General features: G+C 43.5%; 1 protein-coding gene across 1 annotated transcript in view; it reads right to left on the bottom strand.

Annotated features, from left to right (window-relative positions):
• Window positions 1-2950: 2950 nt before the first annotated feature.
• The window catches only part of pex6 (peroxisomal biogenesis factor 6), a gene marked incomplete at its 5' end in the record, with an annotated part of 35648 nt that continues 13010 nt past the window's right edge, over window positions 2951-25588 (bottom strand). Inside the window, 13 exons of the mRNA XM_080737914.1 lie at window positions 2951-4865; window positions 5645-5784; window positions 6660-6737; window positions 6834-6950; window positions 7417-7525; window positions 10238-10299; window positions 12202-12416; window positions 13314-13443; window positions 15106-15173; window positions 17256-17442; window positions 19190-19398; window positions 20841-20943; window positions 22784-22926. Coding sequence (XP_080594040.1) covers window positions 4729-4865; window positions 5645-5784; window positions 6660-6737; window positions 6834-6950; window positions 7417-7525; window positions 10238-10299; window positions 12202-12416; window positions 13314-13443; window positions 15106-15173; window positions 17256-17442; window positions 19190-19398; window positions 20841-20943; window positions 22784-22926 — 1698 coding nt within the window. The 3' untranslated portion in view covers window positions 2951-4728. The remainder of the gene's footprint in view (window positions 4866-5644; window positions 5785-6659; window positions 6738-6833; window positions 6951-7416; window positions 7526-10237; window positions 10300-12201; window positions 12417-13313; window positions 13444-15105; window positions 15174-17255; window positions 17443-19189; window positions 19399-20840; window positions 20944-22783; window positions 22927-25588) is intronic.

Genomic DNA, 25588 nt, shown 5'->3' with positions numbered 1-25588 from the left:
AGAATTCCTATTTTTTTCTTTATCTTTCCGTTTTCAGCTCCACTGCTGTTTCTATCCGTTCATATTGGCTGAACTTCACTCATTAATTAAACTATTTAACAGTTAAACTATTTAACATTTACAGCTCTGTGGATTTATGTTGTTAATGATCAGGAAACAAACCCTTCATAAAGTATTGTGTTTACTGTATGTGAGAATGATTTCTAATGTAGAATCAGCTTCTATTAAACATATATTTTAAATGACATCATTTATTTCTAAAGACGTTATTAGAGGAAACACCTCCTTCTCCCTGGGATCTGCACCCCTGACCATGAATGGTTTGATGTTCACATGTTAGATTGTGGCTTTAATTTGCTTGGTTTGATTGGAATGACACAATGTATCAATAAATGAATCAGAAACATGTTTTCTTACATTTCACTCATACAGTATTTGGTCTTAACTTTCTGTTAAGAGAATAATCTTCAGTGAACTCTGCTGAACTTGGACTCAGTGTTTTATGCTGTAATAATTGTCCTCTTACTCCATGCTGAACGCTGCGTCTATGAAGGCTTTAGTTGAGTGTGGCGTCACTCACCCATAATGACAGATCTGCAAGCTCACAACGTGTTGGCAGCACGACGCCATGTGAGCTTGAAGATCGTCTATTTTAGGTGCACAACGAAGCAGATCAAGACAAGCCCTTACATTTGAAACCAAAGCCGGCTGCACACATGTCCAGACCAGTGGTCTTCATCTGAGACGATAAGGTTTGTGTGTATTATATAACTTAATGTTGCTGTAGGGGTCTTTCTCTCACAGATACGAGTTACCACCGTATCTGCACGGGAGCGTGTCGCTGTTACTACATGTCATCTTTTCGACACCAGACTCTAACCCTCACCCTAACCTTAACCTCCGTGGAGTGAGTCGCTAACCCTCCGGTCGAGATCCCCCCCGGCCTGATTTACACTGCCATCCAAATCCAGCCTGAAATACGATTAGCTTAAATTCGTCTAAGTGCAAACAGGTCACATTAAATTCTGGCGCCGCACCGAGTGTGATTTACAAGCTCACAACGGTTGCATCTGCGATGCGACATGAGCTTGTATGTCTGCTGTTAAACCGGAAATGTGGTCCAAACAGGTCCAAATAATCTCCAGTAAACTCCCGCGGAAACAGGTGGATAAACCACATCCAGAGGTGGTTTCAAATCTGATTTCTAAAGATGCGTGTGAGTCTGACTCTGAACACACTAACATGTAGCCATGTAACATAATTATTAAACTGTCCAAAACGTCACTTGCAGCGCGACCCGAGCGCCACTGATGTTATTACAGAGCGCGAGAATTGCATTTTGGTTTACAAGAGCGCAAAGAGTGCAATGAAAATCAAACAGTTCTGCATAGGTTTTACACTACAGAAGAAATGGCGAGATGCATTCAGTGGACAGACGGAGAAATTCAACGTCTCCAAGCACTTTGGGGGGGATGCCTCAGTACATGAGAAATGTACAGGAACAATTAAGACAATATATTAAGACATATCAATCTCACGGCATGACAGAAAAGGAGTTCACAAGGTCCTAACTGCAATGTCAGAGGAACATTGAAAAATGTAAAAACACATAAAGAGAGAAAAGTCTTGATGCCTATGGTAACCAAAGCAGATATGTCAGTGGAGGGCACTTTGGGTTGAAGATGTTAAAATCAGTCTGAACACACAGATCTGATCTGTGTCACTTGCAAATGCAGAGTGAACAGTCTGGCCAAAGGATCAGATTTTACTGCAGTCTAAATCCAGCCTAAAAGACAAGTCATTTTGTGTGGTTGCGCTTGGCTGTTGCTCTCTGTAAATTGCAGATCTACAAGCTCACAACGCATGGCAGGATATTTTCAGCAGTGTAGATTTAGCCATTACGACAAAATCAACTGTATATTTAGTCGACTAAATCTAAGTGGGGTCCTTAGCCTGATGCAAGTGTTGGCGCACCGCACGCCCGGGTGCCAACATGGGCACAGAGGAGGGTGATCACTGGCACACTGGCAGAAGTGTAAGAGAGGACTTTGGGTTTAAAATAAAAGAAGTATATTTTTTAAATGTTAAAAGAAATTAAGTCCGCTCAAATCTGAATGCAAGTTACATCGTTCACATAATTCTACAGTAATTTATTGCTCTGATCATTGCTAACCTGACTCCGCCAGATGGTGGCAGTAGTGCGTATACTGCATATACCACCCTACTTTTACCATCTGGAATTGCTCGGGCAGACCCGATGTAAGGGGCGGGCCATTTTTTCAAATTCTTTAGCAGGTGATTGGATGAGGCCGTATGTCTATCACAGTCTGGGAGTGCCAACTCCAACCACTCATATTGGCCTGTCTGCATGACGTTACACCCAAAATCCGCCTCCTGGGTTTCCACGTGGTCTGCAGTTAGACTCAATTGGCTAAGAGCCGCTCAGAGCCCGCCCGTAGCTGCCGCTGATTCGTCCCGTCTGGGATTTGAGGTGGAGTCTGAAGACTAATCTCTTCAGACTCCACCTTATAGCACTTACCGTAACACTCGCCTACCCTCAATGACCATACATGTAAATTAGATAGCATTTTTTTAGGTTTTATATAAAGTTTTTACTGAATAGGTTTCTATGCATTTGACATATTGATGTTGATGTATTACCTTGCATATTGTAAATCGCTCTGGATTAAGGGTGTCTGCTAAATGCCTACATTGTAAATTGTATGTTTCAAAAGGAGAAAACAATATATTTTGATGTGGTGTCAAAATCAAACAATGTTGACTCTGACCATCAAGAAAATTAAAACGTGTGACTTCATGTCAAACAGGTTGCCTAGCCCTGTCCTATTGGAAAAGATATGTGGCCAATACTACGTATAAAACAATTACACAAACAGCACACCTAAAACATTAATTTAGAGCTGAATTTATTAAATAACATTTTAGGACATCATTTGTGCACTATACAATAGGGCAGATTTACACATAAAAAGTGACTTTTCAGAAGCTTTGGTCCCTTTAGTACTGATGCAGAACTCCAGTCCACTGGCACTGTGAGCTGACCAGTAAAACACACTGTATTCCTGCATGGATGGGATCTGTGCGCGGGAGCATTCAGAAGACGCTCGCGAGTCTCCTAGAATTTGAAAGTAATCCCCGTCCACACGCGACCGCCAACAGAGGTACTCGACGTAGTAGTATCAGAAATGAATCGTTGACCCCATAGGCTGACCTTTGAACCCATATGCTGACCCTTTTGCTTTTCAAGAAATATGAAGACACTTCTGGACATGTTTGACCTCCTCAAACAAACACAGGGGTCAGGCTGAGGTCAGGTGTAGGCCGGTCACAATTATTACTTCAAAGCCTACAAGCCAAACAGAAATGTATTTGTCAACGACAAAAAAAAAAAAAATTAATCGTTAATCGCAAATTATTTGAGTGACAATCAGAGTCCTGCACGGGTCCAATTTTGACAACCCGCGCCCATCATTAATCAGATGGACCGCCCGTCTACCCGTGATTACGGTATATAAAACCAGATCCGCCCCGCACATCAAGAAAAGGACACGTTGCCCGCCCCGTTACCCGTGATTACATGCATTAAAGTAAATAGCCTACAGCCGTGCATTCTTTCAATGGCATCGCACTCTATTTTCACTCCATAGTTGATCCCCCTGCACGCCGTAGCCATCGGAAAATGCTGTTATTATGCCTATTATTAATATTATTATTTGGATAAAGTAGAACAACATTTAAAACCAATCATAATCATTTAAAATTGTATCATGATCTGCCACTGACAGCTTGTTGCTGCTTCTGCGTTCTGCCTCTGCTGCTGTGCAGTTGTTTTTGTCATATGATGGTGGTCGCGCATTGAAAATATAAGAGCTACAAGCTCACAACATGTCGGAACATGCAGCTTTGTGAACTTGCATGTCTGCTATGCTCGACACGAACCGCCATATGCCTAAGCACATATGCAGCTTTTCACAGCTGAAAAGAGGGAACTCCACTAGCGCCGTCTGTCTGTCTTGGTTCGCTCGTCACTGTTTAGGCTACTGTTATGATGATAAACAGCCCGAGGTAATCTAAACCAAACCGGACCCAGTTGACGATAATAAAATAGGATTCCGATCTCCTAATAGTCGTGGAATCAAGTGGATATTATACAATCAAGCACCATTCTGATCGCAGCAATGGATGTGGTTGTGCAAGTTGGACACGATTGCAGGCAAGTCATTCTTCCTTGTGCCCCATCATGACAAAATAAAACAAAACAATTAGTTTGGGCAACTACATCGTGCTAGGCAAGCAGTTCACTGACTCGCGCCCACTTTATTCAGTTGTGTGTTGTGTCCTCCTGGCAGCTGGAGGCTGCTGCCTCACTGTGACTGTGTGCGCTCCAGCCCGCAGCCGCTCTGTGTGTGACTTGACGTTTAGGCGGAAACAGTGCTGTATGCATGCCGTGGTTCTGTCCTGCTGCTCACTGTGTGCGCTCCTGTGACGTTGTTTTAGGCAGAAACAGTTGATTTTCAGTCTGATTTTCACAGTAAAATGTCACCCGCCCGTGTTTAGTCGTGCACCGCCCGTCAAACACAGGTACCCGCGGGGCCCGACCCGTTGCAAGACTCTGGTGACAATTAATCGTCACGTAAAATGTCATAATAATGACGGCCCTAGTCAGGTGTGGTCATTTCACTGTGCGGTCAGTAGGTCAGGTATAGGTCACTGTGTGGTCAGACTGCGGTGCAGCTGCTGGTATCGTTGCATCTCCTGCTCAGAGACGGAGGGTTTGCACTGCTGCACGGCTCTGTCAAAGTCCTGGAGAGACAACACTACTGGAGACTCCTCTGTGTCCACACCTGATGGACACAAAGACAGAGAGAGAGACAGACAGACAGACAGACAGACAGACAGACAGACAGACAGACAGACAGACAGACAGACAGACAGAATGTAACTCTGTAACTCTAAGAGTGTAACAAATGGTCCTTGAAATTAACCCATTTAGGCCTAGAATTATTGAATGCTTTAACCAGTGAAAAATAGCAGATATACAAGCTCACAGCGCGGCACCGAGTGCCGCGCTGCAAGCTTGTAGATCTGCTATTTTTGAAAAAAGCCGTGAAAATGTGTGCAAATCTTTGAATATATGTATTTTCAAAGCGAACGTTTATATAACTCAAATTTTGCTTCTGGGTGGTTCCTGGAACTAGATATTTTGAGATGGGGGTCCGTGGCCATATAAATATCAGTTTGGGGGTCCTTCACATGAAAAGGTTTGAGAACCACTGGCATGGTAGTCTCTCAAGAACAGACTAACTGAGCTCCAGTTAAGTGAAAAGGACCTTTTCTTTGACGATGGCTGGCCAGATTGCTGACATAGAAACATAGGTTTTTCAAAAAACCTTAGAAGGATTCAAAAGACACTTTTAGAATCGGGTCAAAATTCAAATTTTCACGATTTTTCAAAAATAGCAGATCTACAAGCTCGCAGCGCGGCACTCGGTGCCGCGCTGTGAGCTTGTATATCTGCTATTTTTCAATAGTTAAACCATAAAATAATGATACACAATAATGTGTACCCGTTCTGAATGCGTTAAAAACAGAGTGAAGCGCTGGTCGTCATGGTAACCGTTACCGTCGAGGATGGAGGAGATCTTCCTGTTGACGGCGGTTGCCATGGCGTCAGAGCAGAGGGCGTAGAGGTCAGCCCCCGTCAGGTGGGCGGGGCAACGACTCACCACCTCTGATAGGTCCACGCTGGGGTCACACTGGAACCTGGTGCACACACGCACGCACGCACACACACACACACACACACACACACACACACACACACACACACACACAAACACACTTAACATCAAAGAAATTCTTGAACACAAAACAACAGTGGATGCACAAACTCAACAAGTGTTTCAGGATACAGGATTTATACAATATGTTGTGGTGGGGGTCCCTACTCTAACACTTATATACAATATGTAGTGCTGGAGGTCCCTACTTTAACACTTCTATACAATATGTAGTGTTGGAGGTCCCTGGGGGTCCCTACTGTAACAGTTGTATAGAATATGTAGTAGTGGGGGTCCCTATTGTAACACTTCTAATATACAATATGTAGTGCAGGGGGTCCCTGGGGGTCCCTACTGTAACACTTCTATACAATATGTAGTGCTGGGGGTCCCTACTGTAACACTTCTATACAATATGTAGTGCTGGGGGTCCCTACTGTAACACTTCTATACAATATGTAGTGCTGGGGGTCCCTGGGGGTCCCTACTGTAACAGTTGTATACAATATATAGTAGTGGGGTCCCTACTGTAACACTTCTAATATACAATATGTAGTGCAGGGGGTCCCTGGGGGTCCCTACTGTAACAGTTCTATACAATATGTAGTGCTGGGGGTCCCTACTGTAACACTTCTATACAATATGTAGTGCAGGGGGTCCCTACTGTAACACTTCTATACAATATGTAGTGCAGGGGGTCCCTGGGGGTCCCTACTGTAACAGTTCTATACAATATGTAGTGCTGGGGGTCCCTACTGTAACACTTCTATACAATATGTAGTGCAGGGGGTCCCTGGGGGTCCCTACTGTAACAGTTCTATACAATATGTAGTGTTGGGGGTCCCTGGGGGTCCCTACTTTCTGGCGATGGCCTTCAGAACCTGAAGCTGGGACTGCTTGTCTTCATTGATTCCAACGTAGACCAGCTTATCAAACCTGATCAAACAAAATATAACATATAAACCAGTTATCAAACAGAATATAACATTATGAAATACAAATTATAACAATAATAATGATAACAGCTCTGACCTGCCAGGTCTGAGCAGTGATTGGTCCAGGAGGTCTGGTCGGTTGGTGGCTCCGATCACAAAGAGTCCTTCAGAGGAACCCAGAGAATCCAACTCTGACAAGAGCTGAGACACCACCCTAGAAGATACAAGAACATTATGGAGTATGGAACCAGTCTGGTAGAAGAAAGTTTGTGCAAGTCTTTGAATATTTTTGACCTGGTTCTATAAATGTCCTCTAAATCCTTCTTCTAAATCAGTGTTTGTCAAACTTTTTCATGTCAAGGACCCCCTAAATTATATAAATCTTCAAAAATAGCAGATCTACAAGCTCGCAGTGTGGCACTCGGTGCCTCACCTCAACGTGCAAATGAAGCCCATGTTGGGTTTAATCCACCGTATGAAACACTATTCACTCTGTTCACGCACAATGTCGCGCGCGCACGCACGCACACACACACACACACACACACACACACACACACACACACACACACACACACACACACACACACACACACACACACACACACACACACACACACACACACACACACACACACACACAGATGTTACAGACAGGGACAGACAGACAGTCCTCTCACCTGTCCATCACTCCTCCAGAGTCTCCAGAGCGCCCCCTGTTGGGAGCCAGAGAGTCCAGCTCATCAAAGAACACGATGCAGGGGGCGGCAGCCCTGGCCTTGCAGAACACTGGGAATTAATCAATAACATGGATTAATTATTACACTGTTCATTAATTAATAACATGATTAATTATTACACTGTCCATTCATCATTAAAGACATTATGAACACTCTGTTCATTTCTTCACTGATGACATCAATAGATTAACTACGCTGTCCATTACTATAGAGCATTGTTAACTCATTGACAGGGGTAGAGCAGCCGGATGGGAACCGTGAGGTTCCCAGTTCGATCCCGGGCTCCCCCATCATATGAGTCATCATGCTGCATCATATGATGCAAAATGCATCATCATTCATGCTGAAATACTAAAATATCTCAAAACACAGATTGAACACAAAAAATAACTAGGATTGTGGTGATCGTGTCCCAAACAACAATAAAATAAGATCTGGTTGTCCCAGAGGTGAACTGGCCCTTTAAGGTCGTTGCACAATGCTGATTTTTTTTTGGCTGAATATCAGAGTGAATTTCGGGGCACGTAAATAAAATAATCAACCTCACGTTATGTCAATCACGTTTCCACACTGCCGCCCCTTTCGTATTTATTTTCGGACCAGGGTCGATTTTATTTCTGATTTTCCCAATTGTCACCACTGGTCCCTGTTTCCTCTCTCTCTCTCCACTCCTTTCTCATCCAAGGCATCGCTGAATTACACTGTTCATGTTTATAATCTGAATTACACTGTTCATGTTTACAATCTGAATTACACTGTTCATGTTTACAATCTGAATTACACTGTTCATGTTTACAATCTGAATTACACTGTTCATGTTTACAATCTGAATTACACTGTTCATGTTTACAATCTGAATTACACTGTTCATTTTTACAATCTGAATTACACTGTTCATTTTTACAATCTGAATTACACTGTTCATGTTTACAGTCTGAATTACACTGTTCATTTTTACAATCTGAATTACACTGTTCATTTTTACAATCTGAATTACACTGTTCATTTTTACAATCTGAATTACACTGTTCATTTTTACAATCTGAATTACACTGTTCATTTTTACAATCTGAATTACACTGTTCATTTTTACAATCTGAATTACACTGTTCATTATAATCTGAATGACACTGTTCATGTTTACAATCTGAATTACACATCTGAATTATACTGTTCATTATAATCTGAATGACACTGTTAATTTTTACAATCTGAATTACACATCTGAATTACACTGTTCATTATAATCTGAATGACACTGTTAATTTTTACAATCTGAATTACACATCTGAATTACACTGTTCATTATAATCTGAATGACACTGTTCATGTTTACAATCTGAATTACACATCTGAATTACACTGTTCATTATAATCTGAATGACACTGTTCATGTTTACAATCTGAATTACACATCTGAATTACACTGTTCATTATAATCTGAATGACACTGTTAATTTTTACAATCTGAATTACACATCTGAATTACACTGTTCATTATAATCTGAATGACACTGTTAATTTTTACAATCTGAATTACACATCTGAATTACACTGTTCATTATAATCTGAATGACACTGTTCATGTTTACAATCTGAATGACACTGTTCATGTTTATAATCTGAATGACACTGTTCATGTTTACAATCTGAATGACACTGTTCATGTTTACAATCTTACATCATATTACGCTATGTTAATACACACATCTTTCCACCAGAGATACAGTAGTCTATGTCACTGAGAAATATCACTGACTGGAAATAACTTGACGTTTAACCACTTGAACCCCAGCATCCCTATTCTTTTAGGGGGGGAAGGTTCACGAAAACATAGCCGATCTACAAGCTCACAACGTCTCACGTGTTGTGAGCTTGTATATTTGCTATTTTTGGTGAAGAGGGTTGGCCGTAGATGGAAAAAGACCTCATCAAGTCCAGTGCAAATCAGGTGTGTTTCACTGAGCATAGCATATTGATGAATTTCAAATATTATCAAAGTATTCTGAGACAACCTGGACTGGCATCACGGCCCCCACTTTGGGAAACCCTGATCTACTCTGCAGCCTCCATCTCCCCAATGCAGTATCACTCTCAGAGCAATTGTTTCTCCCAATTTCAAGAGAGCTATGGGTGTCTATACTGCCAGGGGCCAGCCGGGGCGCCTGATGGAGGGGAAAGGAAATGGTTGGAATAACGTGTTCCTTCCACGCGCTACATCCAAACCGGGGAAAATCCCCACTGTCAGGTGAAAAGAAGCAACTTGGACTCCTCATGCATAGAAGGAAGCATGAGGTCAGTCCGTTGTCTCCCCAGGTTGGCAGAGGGAGTGTAGCGTCCAGGATTACATTAGATAATTGGGTGAAAAATGCCATGGGTGTCTTTTGGGCAGACCGGTCTATGATTTTTCAAAGGTTAGTGAAAAACTCTCTGAATGATGGCGGGAGCAGAACAGACCATGTTGACTTAAAGGAGTAGTTCACCCCCAAAATGTGAACCCCCTTTTGTTTTTTGTCACATAATTGATTATAGTAAATTTACCCCCATTGACATCCGGAATCAATGTGGGTACATTTATTGTAATCAAAGTATTCTATTAGGAATGTGACAAAAAACTTAAAATATTATTGAACTCAAGTCTCCATGGTGAGAGTAATCAATAGAAAACTAGTCATTTTGGGGTGAACTACTCCTTTAATCTTAGATTTACAGTAATGAGTTAATCTTATATTTACAGTAAAGTCATAATGAGGCTACAGACCTTCTCGAACGTTCTCCTCACTCTGACCAACGTACATGTTCAGAAGTTCAGGTCCTTTTACACTGAAATCACAGGAAATACATTGAACTTAAAGGAGCTATAGTCAACTTTTTTCATTGTAGGGCTGACACTTTGTTTACATCCTAGTCTATAGACTAGAATGTAAACAAAGTGTCGGTCTGACAATGGCCAAAATGATTATTTTATCATTATTTTATGCTGTTTGTGGTCATTTTTTAATAGAAACACATATATAAAGCTTAGTTTTTTATAAAATATTTTCGAAACATTATTTTCATTTTAGCATCTGTTTTTCAATAAAAAGTTGACTATAGCTCCTCCCTGCAAGGCCCAGCGTAGCTTTTTGGCAACGTTTTTTAAATCATTTTTTAAAAAATGTTATAATTAGTTTTCCTGTTCTTTTTTCACATTAACATCACCATTACATCCTATTGTTTAGTATTACAATGCCATTGGCCACGATATTTGCATATAAATACCCCCCACAGGGGCTGACATTGACACCTCCCAGAGAAGTTGAAATTCCAGCGTCTGGACGAACAACATCTTACTTTTTAAATGAAGCTATTCCTCACTAAAACAGTAGTAAAATGCCTGTAATATTTTTTTTCGTGATCATTAGAATGTCTAGAACACGTGCATATGTTAATATTGTGAAAAATATCCCCAATATGCAAATTAGAGCATGATTTATGCTTTATGATTTATGACTATAAAACCTTACAAAAACATTATTAATTTTTTAAAATTACATTTTCCTGTGATTAGGACTCCTACAACACCATCTGAATTTTTTTAATTTTTTTTGGCCAGTAGAAATTAATTCGGGCCTTGCAGGGTTAAGGGATGGGTATTGGCAGAACCTCACGATACGATACGTATCACGATACTTGGGTCATACTTGTGATATATTGCAATATTCAACAGCATTCATTTTTTCTTGTAGAGCTAAAAATCCAACTTGCCATGTACCACCTGGGTAGTCTAATAATATGCATGTACATCACATTATATTGATAACTCAACAGACAAATTGAGTCAAAACCATTTTGATTTCATTAAAACTTTCCATCAAACATATAATTTTCGGAATGTCTGTCTGAGTGAGTGAGTGTCTGTCTGTCTGTCTGTCTGTCTGTCTGTCTGTCTGTCTGTCTGTCTGTCTGTCTGAGTGTCTGTCACAGCGTTTCTCCTCAGTGGCTGGAGCAATTGATCTGAAATCGCATCACCATTAGCATATGAACACACCTGACATAACTGTGAAGCCCGTTTGTCACTTTCACAAGTCATATGCTGTATATTAGCATTTTTGTATCTACTATCTATTCTGCATAGCATGAGGCTTATCTATTCTGCATCTAGCATGAGGCAACATGTTTAACCAGCTGTGTGTGTGTGTGTGTGTGTGTGTGTGTGTGTGTGTGTGTGTGTGTGTGTGTGTGTGTGTGTGTGTGTGTGTGTGTGTGTGTGTGTGTGTGAAATCATGCAGATCGGTACACAGTATCACTAGCCATTAAACCAAACGGGTATTTCTTACATTGATGCTCCTACAACATTATCATGCAAGCACCAGTTAAAGTTACTTTCCACCCCTCATATACTGTGTGCACAGTGCACATCCCATAACCCACACACTGCACATCATTTCAGAGCTCATATCTTTGGGTACGGGTAAGGGCTAGTTTTCATTTATTGAAAGCAGCAGAGTGTCAGGACTGGACTTCTACCATTGGTTTCTGTTCACGGGAAAAGAGTTGTTTTGGGCTCCAATAGTATTGCGATACTAGTACGGCCTGAAATATCGCAATATATTGCCATATCGGTTATATTGCCCATCCCTATTTAAATTATTATAACACTGAAATCACAGAAAATACATTTAGGAAACCAAAATGAAGGGACCCATAACTCCCGACCCAGTGCTTGAGAACCAGTGGTCTGACCTCAGGAAGGTCATGTTGGTTTCCGTGGCGACAGCCTTGGCCAGCAGGGTCTTCCCGGTGCCGGGGGGTCCGTAGAGGAGCAGGCCCGTCCTCCTCAGCCCCAGGACGGAGGAGCTGAACATCTCTGGTCTGTCCACAGGGAGGCGCACTGTGTCCATGAGCTGCTGCTTCACCTCCGCAAGACCACCCACATCCTCCCAGTGCACGCTGGGAACCTGTGCACACACACACACACAGACACACACAAACGCACATGCGTGCGCGCGCGCACGCACGCACGCACGCACGCGCGCGCACACACACACACACACACACACACACACACACACACACTCACACACACACACACACACACACACACACGCACACACACACACACACACACACACAGTGTATCGTCATTGTCGGGTGAAAATGTCCAAAAGCGTTCTTTTTTTAATATTATCTTCAAAACATTTTAAAGTGGTGAAAATAGCTGATTTACAAGCACACAACGCCTTTTGTGTGCCTAACCCTCACCCAGTGCCAATGTCCTAAACTGTAATCCTGGGCTCTGCTCTCCCTCTGCCAACCTGGGGAGAGCTGAATATGTTTCCATTGAGACCAACATGAACCAAACTAGGGATGTCCCGATACCACTTTTTGCTGACCAAGTGCAAGTACGAGTACTTAATTTGAGTCCTTGCCCATACCGAATACCGATACTGCGCGTACCGATACCGCATCCCGGAACCAAACCCAGTGAGATGGTGAGCGGCTTGTGAGCGAGAGAGGGGCTGATTATTTGTGAGGAGGAGTTTCTCACAGTTAGAGGGAAGGTGTTAATATTGGAACAGGACATAATGATATAATATATCGTCGTTGTCGGGTGGAAACCTTGTATCTCCCCGTTCTTTCGCAAAGTAAAGCCCTGCTTCATCACACAAGGCCGTCGCACAAAAGTAGTGAAAACAGCAGATCGACAAGCAGGTGCGAGGCGTTGTGTGCTTGTAGTTCGGCTGTTTTCAATAGTTTAATCATTTTTAAAATGATAAATGCAAAACAAACGGTTTTGGACATACAAGGTTTGCACCCGACAACGACGATATGCAGGGCTTCTGGTTCAGGTTTACCTTTGGAGCTCCCACAGCGGAGGACAGTGCCCCCTGCAGGGTGTCCAGGGCAGTGCAGAAGTCCTCTTTGTGGAGGCTGACTCCACTGGAGCAGAGCAGCTGCTCCTGATGGAGAGATGGACCTGATGCACTGATACACACACACACACACACACACACACACACACACACACACACACACACACACAGGCGCGCGCACGCACGCACGCACACACACACACACACACACACACACACACACACACACAGTGTCAATTTCATCAATTAAAACTACTAGCCCTTACCCGTTCAAAGATATGAGCTCCGAAATGATGTGCAGTGTGTGGATTATGGGATGTGCACTGTGCACACAGTATATGAGGGATGGAAAAGTAACTTTAACTGGTGCTTGCATGCTAATATGTAGGAGCATCAATGTAAGAAATACCCGTTCCATTTAAACGGCTACAGAGATACTGTGTACCGATCTGCATGATTTTGGACAACATCTGTAACAGGGCCAGAACCCCCCCCCCCCCCCCCCCGCCCGCCCGCCCGCCCGCCCGCCTGCACACACACACACTCCCCCCCCCCCCCCCCCCCCCCCCCCCCGTGTGTGTGTGTGTGTGTGTGTGTGTGTGTGTGTCTGTGTGTCTGTGTGTCTGGTGTGCGTGCATGTACGTTTGTGTGTGTCAAGGTCAAGGTAAACTTTATTATCCCGTTCAGGGAAATTCATTTGGTCCAGAGGTGCGGGTACATAAAACATAAAATCACAAAAAACATCCAACATTAAACATTAAATACTGACATACAGTCTTCTTTACTTAAAAGTGTTTAAAACATGTTCCTACAGGCTTTGTGTATCTATCTGCTAACTTTTTTATTTATAAGTCTGGTTGCACAAGGGACAAAGGAATTACCAAACCTAGATGTGGTAATATTCCTTTGCAGCATCCTTCCGTTTCCCCGGCGACTACGTTCGAATTTGCTGTGTAAGGGATGAGCAGGGTCACTAAGGATGTGCTCAGCCTTTCTTACAATTAGGTCTTCACATGATTGCGCAGCAGACGTTTGATCGCACCCGATGACCCTGCTCGCCATCTTGATCATGCGTTGCAATTTAGCTTGGTCCTGAATTCGCATGTTGCCAAACACACATATCAGACCAAATGACAGGATGCTCTGGAGGACAGATTTATAAAACATCTGCAGAATGCAACGGTCTACATGAAATGAGTTCAGTTTCCGTAAAAAGAAAATTCTCTGGTGCATTTTTTAACCTTAGCTTTAGCGCACTCGTCAAACTTCAGTTTATCATCAAATTCTATGCCTAAACATTTATAGGTCTTGACCCTTTCAATAGGTTCCTTGTTTACAAGGGTGGGTGGGGACTACTTCTCCACTCCTCCTAAAGTCTATGACCATTTCTTTAGTTTTGGTCACATTAAACCTGGAGAAAGTGATCCGAGCACCATTTTGTGAAGTGCTCCACCTCCTCCTCAAATCTGCCTAGGGAGACATCACAGATTTAAGGAACCCCACCAGGGCTGTGTCGTCAGCGTACTTGAAGAATGTCTGAGTGGAACCTAAGGCTCGACATTCATTGGTGTATAGTATGTACAGTGTGTGTGTGTGTGTGTGTGTGTGTGTGTGTGTGTGTGTGTGTGTGTGTGTGTGTGTGTGTCTGTGTGTGTGTGTGTGTGTGTGTGTGTGTGTGTGTGTGTGCTCATGTGTGTGTGTGTGTGTGTGTCTCTGTATGTGTGTGTGTGTGTGTGTGTGTGTGTGTGTGTGTGTGTGTGTGTGCGTGCCTCACCTCAGTCTCCTGTGTGCAGCTCTTCCAGCCTCAGTCAACAGAGCACAGAGATCTCCTAACACTAAACCCTGAAGGAAGAAAGAAAGGCCGCACGGTTAGACCAGAGCTCCTTAACCCATTTAGGCCTGAACACAATATGACGCAATATTTTATGCTTTAAATATTAAAAAAATAGCAGATATACAAGCTCACAGCGCGGCACCGAGTGAATCCTTCTACGATTTTTTGAAAAACCCAATGTTTCTATGTCAGCATCGTCAAAGAAAAGGTCCTTTTCACTTAACTGGAGCTCAGTTAGTCTGTTCTCGAGAGACTACTATGTCAGTGGTTCTCAAACCTTTTCATGTGAAGGGCCCCCAAAATGATATTTATTTGACCACGGACCCCCATCTCAAAATATCTAGTTCCAGGGACCACCCAGAAGCAAAATTTGAGTTACAAACATTCGCTTTGAAAATACATATATTCAAAGATTTGCACACATTTTCACAACTTTTTCAAAAATAGCAGATCTACAAGCTTGCAGCGCGGCACTCGGTTCACTGGTTAAAGCAGTCAATAATTCTAGGCCTAAATGGTTAATAATAATGTTGCAGCAATTTGATTGTTTTTATTGCAATGCATTTATTCTATGTAAAGTATGCTTTTGTGTGGTATGTGGTTGCCATGACTACTGTTAGACCTGGGCACAGGTGGGGGTGTCGGCCAATAGCAGGGCAGAGTCTAGATTAGGGAGTCACTGGGGCACAGCTGGCTAGGGATTGGCAATCACAGTGGGAAGCCACAAAGTTTTTCTACCGTGCTCTGCGTTTGTTTGTTTTCAGTTATTTTGAGTTATTGTCTGTTTATTTTCAGTATTAGTTAGTAGTTTACTTTGCAGTCACAACACCCGGCTTATGTTATGCTACTATCATCATCCTGCATCAAAATAAACCTTTTAAATGCACTCAAGACCTGTTTTTCCTGACAACTGCACCACGCGTTGGAAAAAGCTTCACGAATTACCATATCCCTCACTGGCAAGTTTTGGTAGACCGATTGCCTTTACAAATAATATTAACTAGACTGCACAAGGTGGAAACTTCATAGCCAAATATGGCTGGTAATTCACATCACTTTCCCAAGAAAACGACAAGAGCGACCAGGGCGCACAAGTAGGGTGATGATAGCGGTATGTACCGTTACTAGAAATTCGCGGCCGCTGCGCGGCTGCTCCATTCCTAGGACTTCGCTCCATTCCATAGGACTGCTCCATATTTGATCAACATAAGGGTTTAGGTTTTAAGTCAGATTAAAATGTTTTCAATACCTTATAGATCGTGCGGGTGATGAGAGGAATGAGTGAGCGAGGACACGACAGAGGCGGCGCGGCACTGCATGAGGTGTTCCAGCAAATGTGTTACTCCATAGCAGGATCCAGGCAGAGGTGGAACATAATTCGACGGGTAACCAAATGTTGTGTAACTGGCTTCACGTTCGGTGGAAAACACGAGTCAGAACTCTCTCTCTCTCTCTCTCTCCTCCCCCCTCCCTCTCGCTGTGTTTTTTTTTTTACATCAAGTCTGAAGGAGGTGTAATTGGAATCTCTCTCTCTCTCTCTCTCTCTCTCTCTCTTGCGCTGTTTGTTAACGACCACGGCCCGGCCCGTTTTGGCAGGCCGGGCCGTGGTCGGGTCCCGTCGGGCTTGCAGGGCTCTTGCAGGGCGTAACAGCATGGATTTCTAAGGGCTGTGTGCACGTGACTGAGGTTAACCTTGTTGGTTGGTGGTGATGATGTCACCGAGAACGCTGCTCGCTCATTGGCTAAAGGCCCTGCCTTTGTACTGGCAGCCACAAACCCACATAAAGACAGCACTCATCACCCTACTTGTGCACTCTGCTGGTGCAAGTCATGATGTCAATAAAAATCACACCTGTGTGAACTGAGCAGTGGAGGCTGCATGTGTGAGCGTGTGTGCGCGTGTGGGTGAGTGTGCGTGCCTGGCCTGAAACAGCGCCTTAACAGCGCCCCTCCCTTAACATATGTGTGTGCGTGTGGTCATTAGAGGTATTGCAGGCTACATACAGTACACGCATATATACGTACACGGAGACACGCATACACACACGGCCACGTATAGGAGACGGTGTGACCACCACTCAATAACTCACTGCAGTCTGCTTCGCCAGAAGAGACAGGCTGACGTCCCCGCCCAGGGGGAGGGGCTTACTGAGACTCTCCAACATGCCCCGCCTCTCCTCCTCACCGGGGGACGACACTGACACCTGGTGGACAAACAGCTGCACCACATCTGGACACAACTCCCTGGGACTGGACACCGTCGCTATGACAACCACACTGAGGAGAGGAGAGGAGAGGAGAGGAGAGGAGAGGAGAGGAGACTTTAGACCTTAGTCATAGTGGACCTATGACCGGTGACTTGAGACTTTGAGTCTTTTCAAGACACGTGATGCCTTCTGGTGTTGAACCTCCAGGGGCCCCCGGAGCTCCAGGGACCCCCAGGGACCCCCTGGCACTGCCACCAAAAAGTGCAAAAATGACCATATGACCACCCCAACGGGGCTGCTCAGGGGGAATTCCCAGGGACCACCGACTCCTGGTGCTCCAGAACGGAAGCAAAAGTGGTCACGCCCCCTAGTGGAGGACTACTCAAATCTCTGCTTCTGGGGGGGGGGGTCCCTGGAACAACATAGTTTGAGATGGGGGTCCGTGGCCAAATACTTGACATGAAAAGGTTTGAGAACCACTGATTTAGAGTAGCCTGAGTGCCAGCCTGTTTGCTCCATTCCTCGATTTGTTTTGTGTCTCTGCATCACAGTCTGGAAATCAATCAGTTTCTGAACGTCTGTTGTGACGTAGCGAGGTCGTTGCTGATTGGGTGTTGTTCCAACGAATCAGAGTAGGGTTAGGGTAGCTATGTCATCAGCCAGCCAATACAGACAGGTGTATTTGTCCTGCCCCACACCATAGACCAATCGGAATCCGCGGTGGCTGGAAAGCCGTGTTCCATGGGAGGCTTTCCAGACTGTGATGAGGAGAGACAAAACAAATGGGAACAAGGAGGAACGGAGCGAACAGGCTGGCAGCCTGGCACCCAGGATAGATTTAGAGGAAGGATTTAGAAGTCGGGTCAAAGATCGGGTGAAAAATATTCAAAGACTTGCACACATTTTCACGATTATTCAAAAATAGCAGATCTACAAGAGTAACGGAGTTACTAGGGCCCAAGGTGGAGGGGCCTGGAATTATTTTATACTTTAGCTATTGAATAATAGCAGATATACAAGCTCACAGCACGGCACCGAGTGCCGCGCTGCAAGCTTGTAGATGTGCTATTTTTGAAAAATCGTGAAAATGTGTGCAAACTTTTCAATATATATTTTTCAAAGCAAACTTTTGTAACTGAAATCTCTGCTTCTGGGGGGGTCCCTGGAACAACATATTTTGAGATTGGGGCCCTTGGCCAAATACCCGTTATTTTGGGGGTCCTTGACGTGAAAAAGTTTGAGAACTGCTGATTTAGAGTAGCCTGGGTGCCAGCCTGTTCGCTCTGTTCCTCGATTTGTTTTGTCTCTCCGCATCACAGTCTGGAAATGAATCAGTTGACTCGCATTTCTGAACGTCTGTTGTGACGTAGCGAGGTCGTTGCTGATTGGGTGTTGTTCCAACAAATCAGAGTAGGGTTAGTGTAGCTAGCCTACGTCATCAGCCAGCCAATACACACTGGTGTATTTGTCCCGCCCGGCACCACACCACAGACCAATCGGAAGCCGTGTTCCATGGGAGGATTTCCAGACTGTGATGCGAAGAGACAAAACAAATCGAGGAACGGAGCGAACAGGCTGGCACCCAGGCTAGATTTAGAGGAAGGATTTAGAAGTCGGGTCAAAGACGGGGTCTAAAATATTCAAAGACCTGCACACATTTTCACCATTTTTCAAAAATAGCAGATCTACAAGCTCACAGCGCGGCACTCGGTGCCGCGCTGTGAGCTTGTATATCTGCTATTTTTCAATAGTTAAAGCACAAAATAATGGTTTAAGTGGTTCAAATCCAACTCCAGGTCTTTGAGTGTTAGTTTTACCTGTGTGGGACGTTGCTGATGAGCTCACACAGCGTCCCCCAGACGCGGCTGTCCCCCGGGGGTCCGTCCTGGGACCCCGCGGGGGCCAGGAGCCGCAGGTTTCTCAGCAGGAGGACGCAGGGTTGCTGGTTGGACGCCCGCTGGAACAACGACCGCAGCCTCTGCTCACAGGCTGCAGCCGTCTCCCCACACACACTCACACAATCTGCCTGGAAAATACACAATTATACACACACACACTCACACAATCTGCCTGGAAAATACACAATAAATAATATACACACTCACACAATCTGCCTGGAAATACACAATAATACACACACACTCACAAAAGCTGCCTGGAAAACACACAATAACACACACACACACACACACACACACACACACACACACACACACACACACACACACACACACACACACAATCTGCCTGTAAGGTAATACATAATACACACACACACACACACACACACACACACACACACACACACACACACACACACACACAATCTGCCTGTAAGGTAATAAATAATACACACACACACACACACACACACACACACACACACACACACACACACACACACACACACACACACACACACACACACACACACACACACACACACACACACAATCTGCCTGGGAGATACACAAAACACACACACACACACACACACACACACACACACACACACACACACACACACACACACACACACACACACAGGGCTGTCACGGTTATGACGATTAATAGTCACTGAAATAATTGCGATTAAAGTTGTACTATGTAACTTTTTTTATAAAACAAATCTTAAAATTCTCCTAACTATTAAATCACAAAAGTTTTAGAAGATCCGCGCCGTGAATTTCAGCCTGTAAAGCCTTCTCTGTATGTAAACTGAGATCCTTGCCGTGGACCGGATCTCGCGCGAAAATTGCGTCATCACACTACCGGCCAATCACAGCGAGGGTTATACAACTGCCGGCCAATCACAGCGCATCTTGAAGTGGGGTCGCTATGGCAGCCATATTTGTTGTCGCCCGTTTGTACCATCCCTTCTCTAGGTAATTTCGCCTACCAGGCAGGGTGAAGGAGTCCGTATCTCTGGAATTACTGAACGCACAGGAACAAGGGACCCCTTAAAAGATAGATCTCAGCGAGGTGGAGGCAGACGCGGGGGTCTGAAGGTACGAAAAACGTCCGAAAGACGCGGACGCGACCGCGGTTTGCTATAGGGCTAATGACCACTAGTTGGGCATCTTACACAGTATGGCTTTAAGGATTTAATTGTGTTTTTGTCGTTGACAATTACATTTCTGTTTGGCTTTTAGGCTTTGAAGTTGCACATGACATATATGACACATAACCTAAATATACAAAGAAATGACTGACATATTTGACAACTCTATGCTTAGATCTACAAGCTTGTAGATCTGCTATCTCTACTATTTTTGAAAATGTTTGAAAATAATGAACATTTTTCAACATTTGAACGATTAACACGATTATGACAAAATAATAGCGCTTATGTCAAATAATTACAATTAGACGAATATGTAATTGTGACCGGCCCAACCACACGCACACGCACACGCACACGCACACGCACACACACACACACACACACAGTCTTCTTCTAGTGTTTACCTTCAGAAGGTGGAGGTGGAGCCCCCTGCAGGCTGCTCTGACCACTGTGGTTTTACCCCCCGCCCTTGGACCCTGGAGCAGCACCGTGCACGCACACACACCACTGTGACACACACACACACGCATGCACGCACGCAAGGCCACACACAACACACACACACACACACACACGCACACACACACACGACCACATACACACCCACACACACAAAAGAAAAAGAAAAAAAAGGAGAAGAATCAACAATACAGAGCAGTTTTAGACAGAGCTAAAAGAGAACAACAACTACCAATATAAAGTGTGGAGAACAGTCAAAGATACATAAGTGTCACGTCATAAGTAACACAAATAGTAATACTACTTGTTAATGCAGTGCCAATACAAGAAAAAGTGACCCTAATCAGAAAACCGTCATCAATACACAAGTGTCTCACCATTATGTAAAACACAAGTAATAATACTTATACTGTACTTAAAGGACAACTTCGTTTTTTTACAACAAGGGTTCATATTTTAGATTGTAATTAGAGAAAAGAAAAAGTGTTAAAATGTTTTCATTTGCTTCGTTCTATTGTTTTATCGCGTTTACCGTGCTAAAATGTGGGGCATGCGTAAGCATGGGGGCATGCGTACAAGTGGCTAAATATGTCTTTTTAGACACAATAAGCCAGCAGTTTCTTTATTGCTATTTACAGTAACACTTCTAGCCCCCATATTCAGCCACTTGTACGCATACCCCCATGAACCACTGAAATAAGAATCTCTAAAACAATAGAAAGAAGTACATTAAATAATTTTAACACTCATCTTTTATATTCTTTAATTACAATCTAAAATATGAACTCTTGTTGTAAAAAACTAAAGTTGTCCTTTAATAGTGCTGCAGAGCCAAACAAAGTATCCATGGTGCAAAAAGCATGAGAAATTACTCACGGTGAACCCTTCACCAGGAATACCATTAGAGGTCAGAGTCATTAAAGTGATCCCTGACTAATACGACAAATATGCCTTAATACATTATAATTGTCCTCTATAACTACAATGTAAAATTAAAAACACCTCAATTATTTTATTTCTTCTAGAAATAGCGAATCTTTCACTCAATAGGGGAAATGCCCGTCGCAAGTTGATGATGTCATAAATGTCAAGTGTGATCTATCTCTATGGAATTTATGGCATGCATGTGAAAATAAAAACAAACTTAATACTTCCTATGGTTAATATGAGCATCAAATCAATATTTCAAATGTGTTTGTGTTTTGTTTTTTTGCACATGCATGCCATAAAAATTACACATGACATTTATGACATCATCAACTTGCGACAGGCATTTCCCCTACTGAGTGAAAGATTAGCTATTTCTAGAAGAAATTAAATATTTAAGGTGTTTTTAATTTTACATTGTAGTTATAGAGGACAATTATAATGTATTAAGACATATTTGTCATATTAGTCAGGGATCACTTTAACAGTGTGTGTGTTTATTTTTATGACCAAAGTCATTAAATACCAGCCGCTCAGTCCAAACCATCACAGAGCTAGGCTATAGGTGCAATCTGCTGTATTGTTGTGTTCATCTTTGGCAGCCTTGGACATGGACATAGGTTGGTTGTAAGAGGCTTCCAACAACTTGGGATGCAAAAAAAACCCAGATAAATCGCTTGCGTAATTCTGTGCAATCTCTTCTATTATTGGTAGCCGCCAAATATGGCGAAGCCGCTGCTACTTGTACCCTTGAATGGTGTGTGATTATTGGATATTTGTCCAGGATTTGCCGACTGTACATTATTTACAGCACCTTGTAATATTTGTGTCCTTGTATTGTACCTCTTACGTGGATATAAATAAATGATTAATTGTGTGTGTGTGTGTGTGTGTGTGTGTGTGTGTGTGTGTGTGTGTGTGTGTGTGCGTGCGTGCGTGCGTGCGTGCGTGCGTGCGCTACCTGTGTGTGAGGCTGGGGGTGATGACAGAGGTCAAGGCGTCCACAGCAGAGGTCAGACCTGGGGGTCGGACACTGTTGAAGAAGAGAGAGGAGGAGTCCTGGTCCACAGAGCACCACGGAGACATGCTGTTGGTAGACGCTCCCTGGACACACGCACACGCACACACACACACATACACACACAAACACACACACACACACACACACACACACACACACACACACACACACACACACACACACACAGACAGACCGAGGTTATAATAGTTTGGGACTTTTCATTTTAGTGTTAGTTCTTAAATAACACTGTAAATGTAGGATAAACTAGACAGGTGCATTCTGGGAAATTGCAAATGTTGTTGCACTGACGCGAGTCACAAGGAATCAGTGGCGTCAGTTCAGCAAAAGCTAGGGTATGGCAAAGACGGGAGTCCTCATGTGCACGCCCAGAGGGGGTTTTGTCAGTTTTCTATACGGTTTCTTGAGCAAAAAGGGCGTAAGTGACATTCTCAATTATCTTACAGGACAGCTTTCCATTGATTTTAATTATTTAATTGAAAACTATATGTTTAAGCAATCTATACTTTAATACAGATTTGGCTTCAATGAGTATATTTTAAAATACCTTTTTTAATGTTTTTAATTACCGTAAAGTATTACAATCAATGGAAAGCTGTCATGTCACTTACGCCTTTTTTGCGCCAAGCCCTCGATTTGTAGTTATTTTACTGTAATTTAACTCATTCCCTGCCAGGCCCGATAGTCCCGAGATTATTCCAATGTCTTTCCCCGCCAGGCCCGATAGTCCCGAGAATAAAAAAAAAAAAAAAAAAAAATTCAAAAAAATTTTTTGACCCCAAAAAATGGAGTAGGCATGATAGCAATCGCGAAATTGCATGTTTAACCCCCATAGCAACCCCATCTTTCAAGCATGGCAGCCATTTTGGCAGCCATCTTTGTTAAACATAGTGGCTGTTATCTCATGAATGCCTGAACGGATTTCCATTCGGATTTTTTTGTTTGAAAGCTGTGAGCAATGTGGACACACGTGGTGCATTATCTAGGCATGGGTGTGCATGATCCGTGCACACCCAATTACATGGAAGTCTATGGAGACGAATGGCAGGTGGGAGTACGGAGGTATGTTAAAATGGCGGTCAATGTGTTAACAACATAATAACCAGAACAGATAGACAAAGAGACATTCATGGATTTATATTTAAAAGTAACTCATTTTCCCCCCTGGACCCAGGGTATGGCAGCTGCATGCCCCTGCCATACCCAATTGACGCCCCTGCGAGGAATCTGCTGGGAAATTAATTCCATTTTACCATTAAAGGTCCTTGCAGACTGTTTTTTTTTCTCTGACGAATGTCAGATCGAATTTCGGAGCACCTTCAGAGAGCTCAGCACGACTAGGTCTACTGGGGTGTTGGAGACAGCTAGTGACTGTTTTGACAGAAAGATGTGATAAACTGACTGGTCACAGGACAACTATCGCGTCCGTATCTTAAAAGTTTAATAGCCTATGATGTAGATCCAGTCATTCAGCGCCCTAGCGTGCACTTTACCGATGCATTGTGTGTGTTTGTGTGTGTCTCTACCGTAGACACTAGACAGACTGCAAGCCACTGTTCAGAATCAATTGGCTCGTAGAAATTGGTGGTCTTCTTTTTAATATGTGGCTCCAGTATTGCTAGCAAAGCAAAGCATCAAACTGGGCCAATGACATAATGGTCAGGATAATACACCGCTGCTTCTTGTACAACGTCTGAAATGTATGGTTTTTTGGATTAACCAAAAAAATCTTCTTGACTGCTTGATGACTTTTTCGTTCTGCGAAAACATTGCGACGAATATAAATAATATGTATCTGACTCAGTGTGCAAGAATGTTGTGCGTGATTTTTTTTGCAGATTTCGGATTTCAAAAACGAAAAAAAAAACCTCTATCCCCCCCGAATGGCTTCCTAATGCCTCTGATGATTCCCAGCAGATTCCTCCAGACTCGCGTCACGGCAGTCACACTTGCAAATTAATTCGTCTTATCTATTTTATTATCTATTGTGAAGTGAAGCATGACAAAAAGTCGGAAACACTTGGCCGCGCCTCGTGTATCCCAACGCCTCTCAGCCGGTGTATACTAACCCGGTAACCACTCGCCTCTTGTGGCTTATTGCTTTAACCCTTTAAGTGCCTATCCCGAACATGTTCGGGATATTCGGGATCAAAAACTATTTTTTATTTGCTATTTTACTTACCCCGAGCTGCTTGGAGCAACGTGGGTGGTCCCGGCTCGCCCAGCGCTCACCAACGAGAGACGCTAGATGCTCCGACAATTTATTCCATTGAAAATGGTTTAAAATAAAGTTTAGACCCCCCCCAATGTTCACCCAATGTTCATTGTAGGCGGCGCGACGTATTCCAGGGTGCCTATCCCGAACAAGTCCGGGATATTTAATAAAATGAATTATTTTATCGGAGGCCTCAATGAAGCCCCGGTCTAGACGTCCATCCTTGGCCGGGACTTAGACTCGGCCATCCACGGGCCGTATTCGCGCTAACGGCCAAATCGCGCCGCCCACTCCAATAATAAATCACATCTTTAGACAGGATTTTCTCCGGATTGTGTCCCCAGACCCAAAGAGAAAGTTTTTTGCGGCTGAAATAGCTTTAGATCGGGCTTCTAAAGGGGTTAGCATTTTGGCTACGTGTCAGCTAGCTTCCTCCTCTCGACACCCACAGCATTGACCGGAGTGAAAACACAAGGCAGTTGGGGGAGGGTCGACAAAGCTATAAAGAAGGT

The sequence above is a fragment of the Nannobrachium achirus genome (genome assembly GCF_963921795.1).
Source record: "Nannobrachium achirus genome assembly, chromosome: 12".
In the NCBI taxonomy this organism is placed as follows: Eukaryota; Metazoa; Chordata; class Actinopteri; order Myctophiformes; family Myctophidae; genus Nannobrachium; species Nannobrachium achirus.
This window is presented reverse-complemented; position numbering and strand designations above follow the sequence as displayed.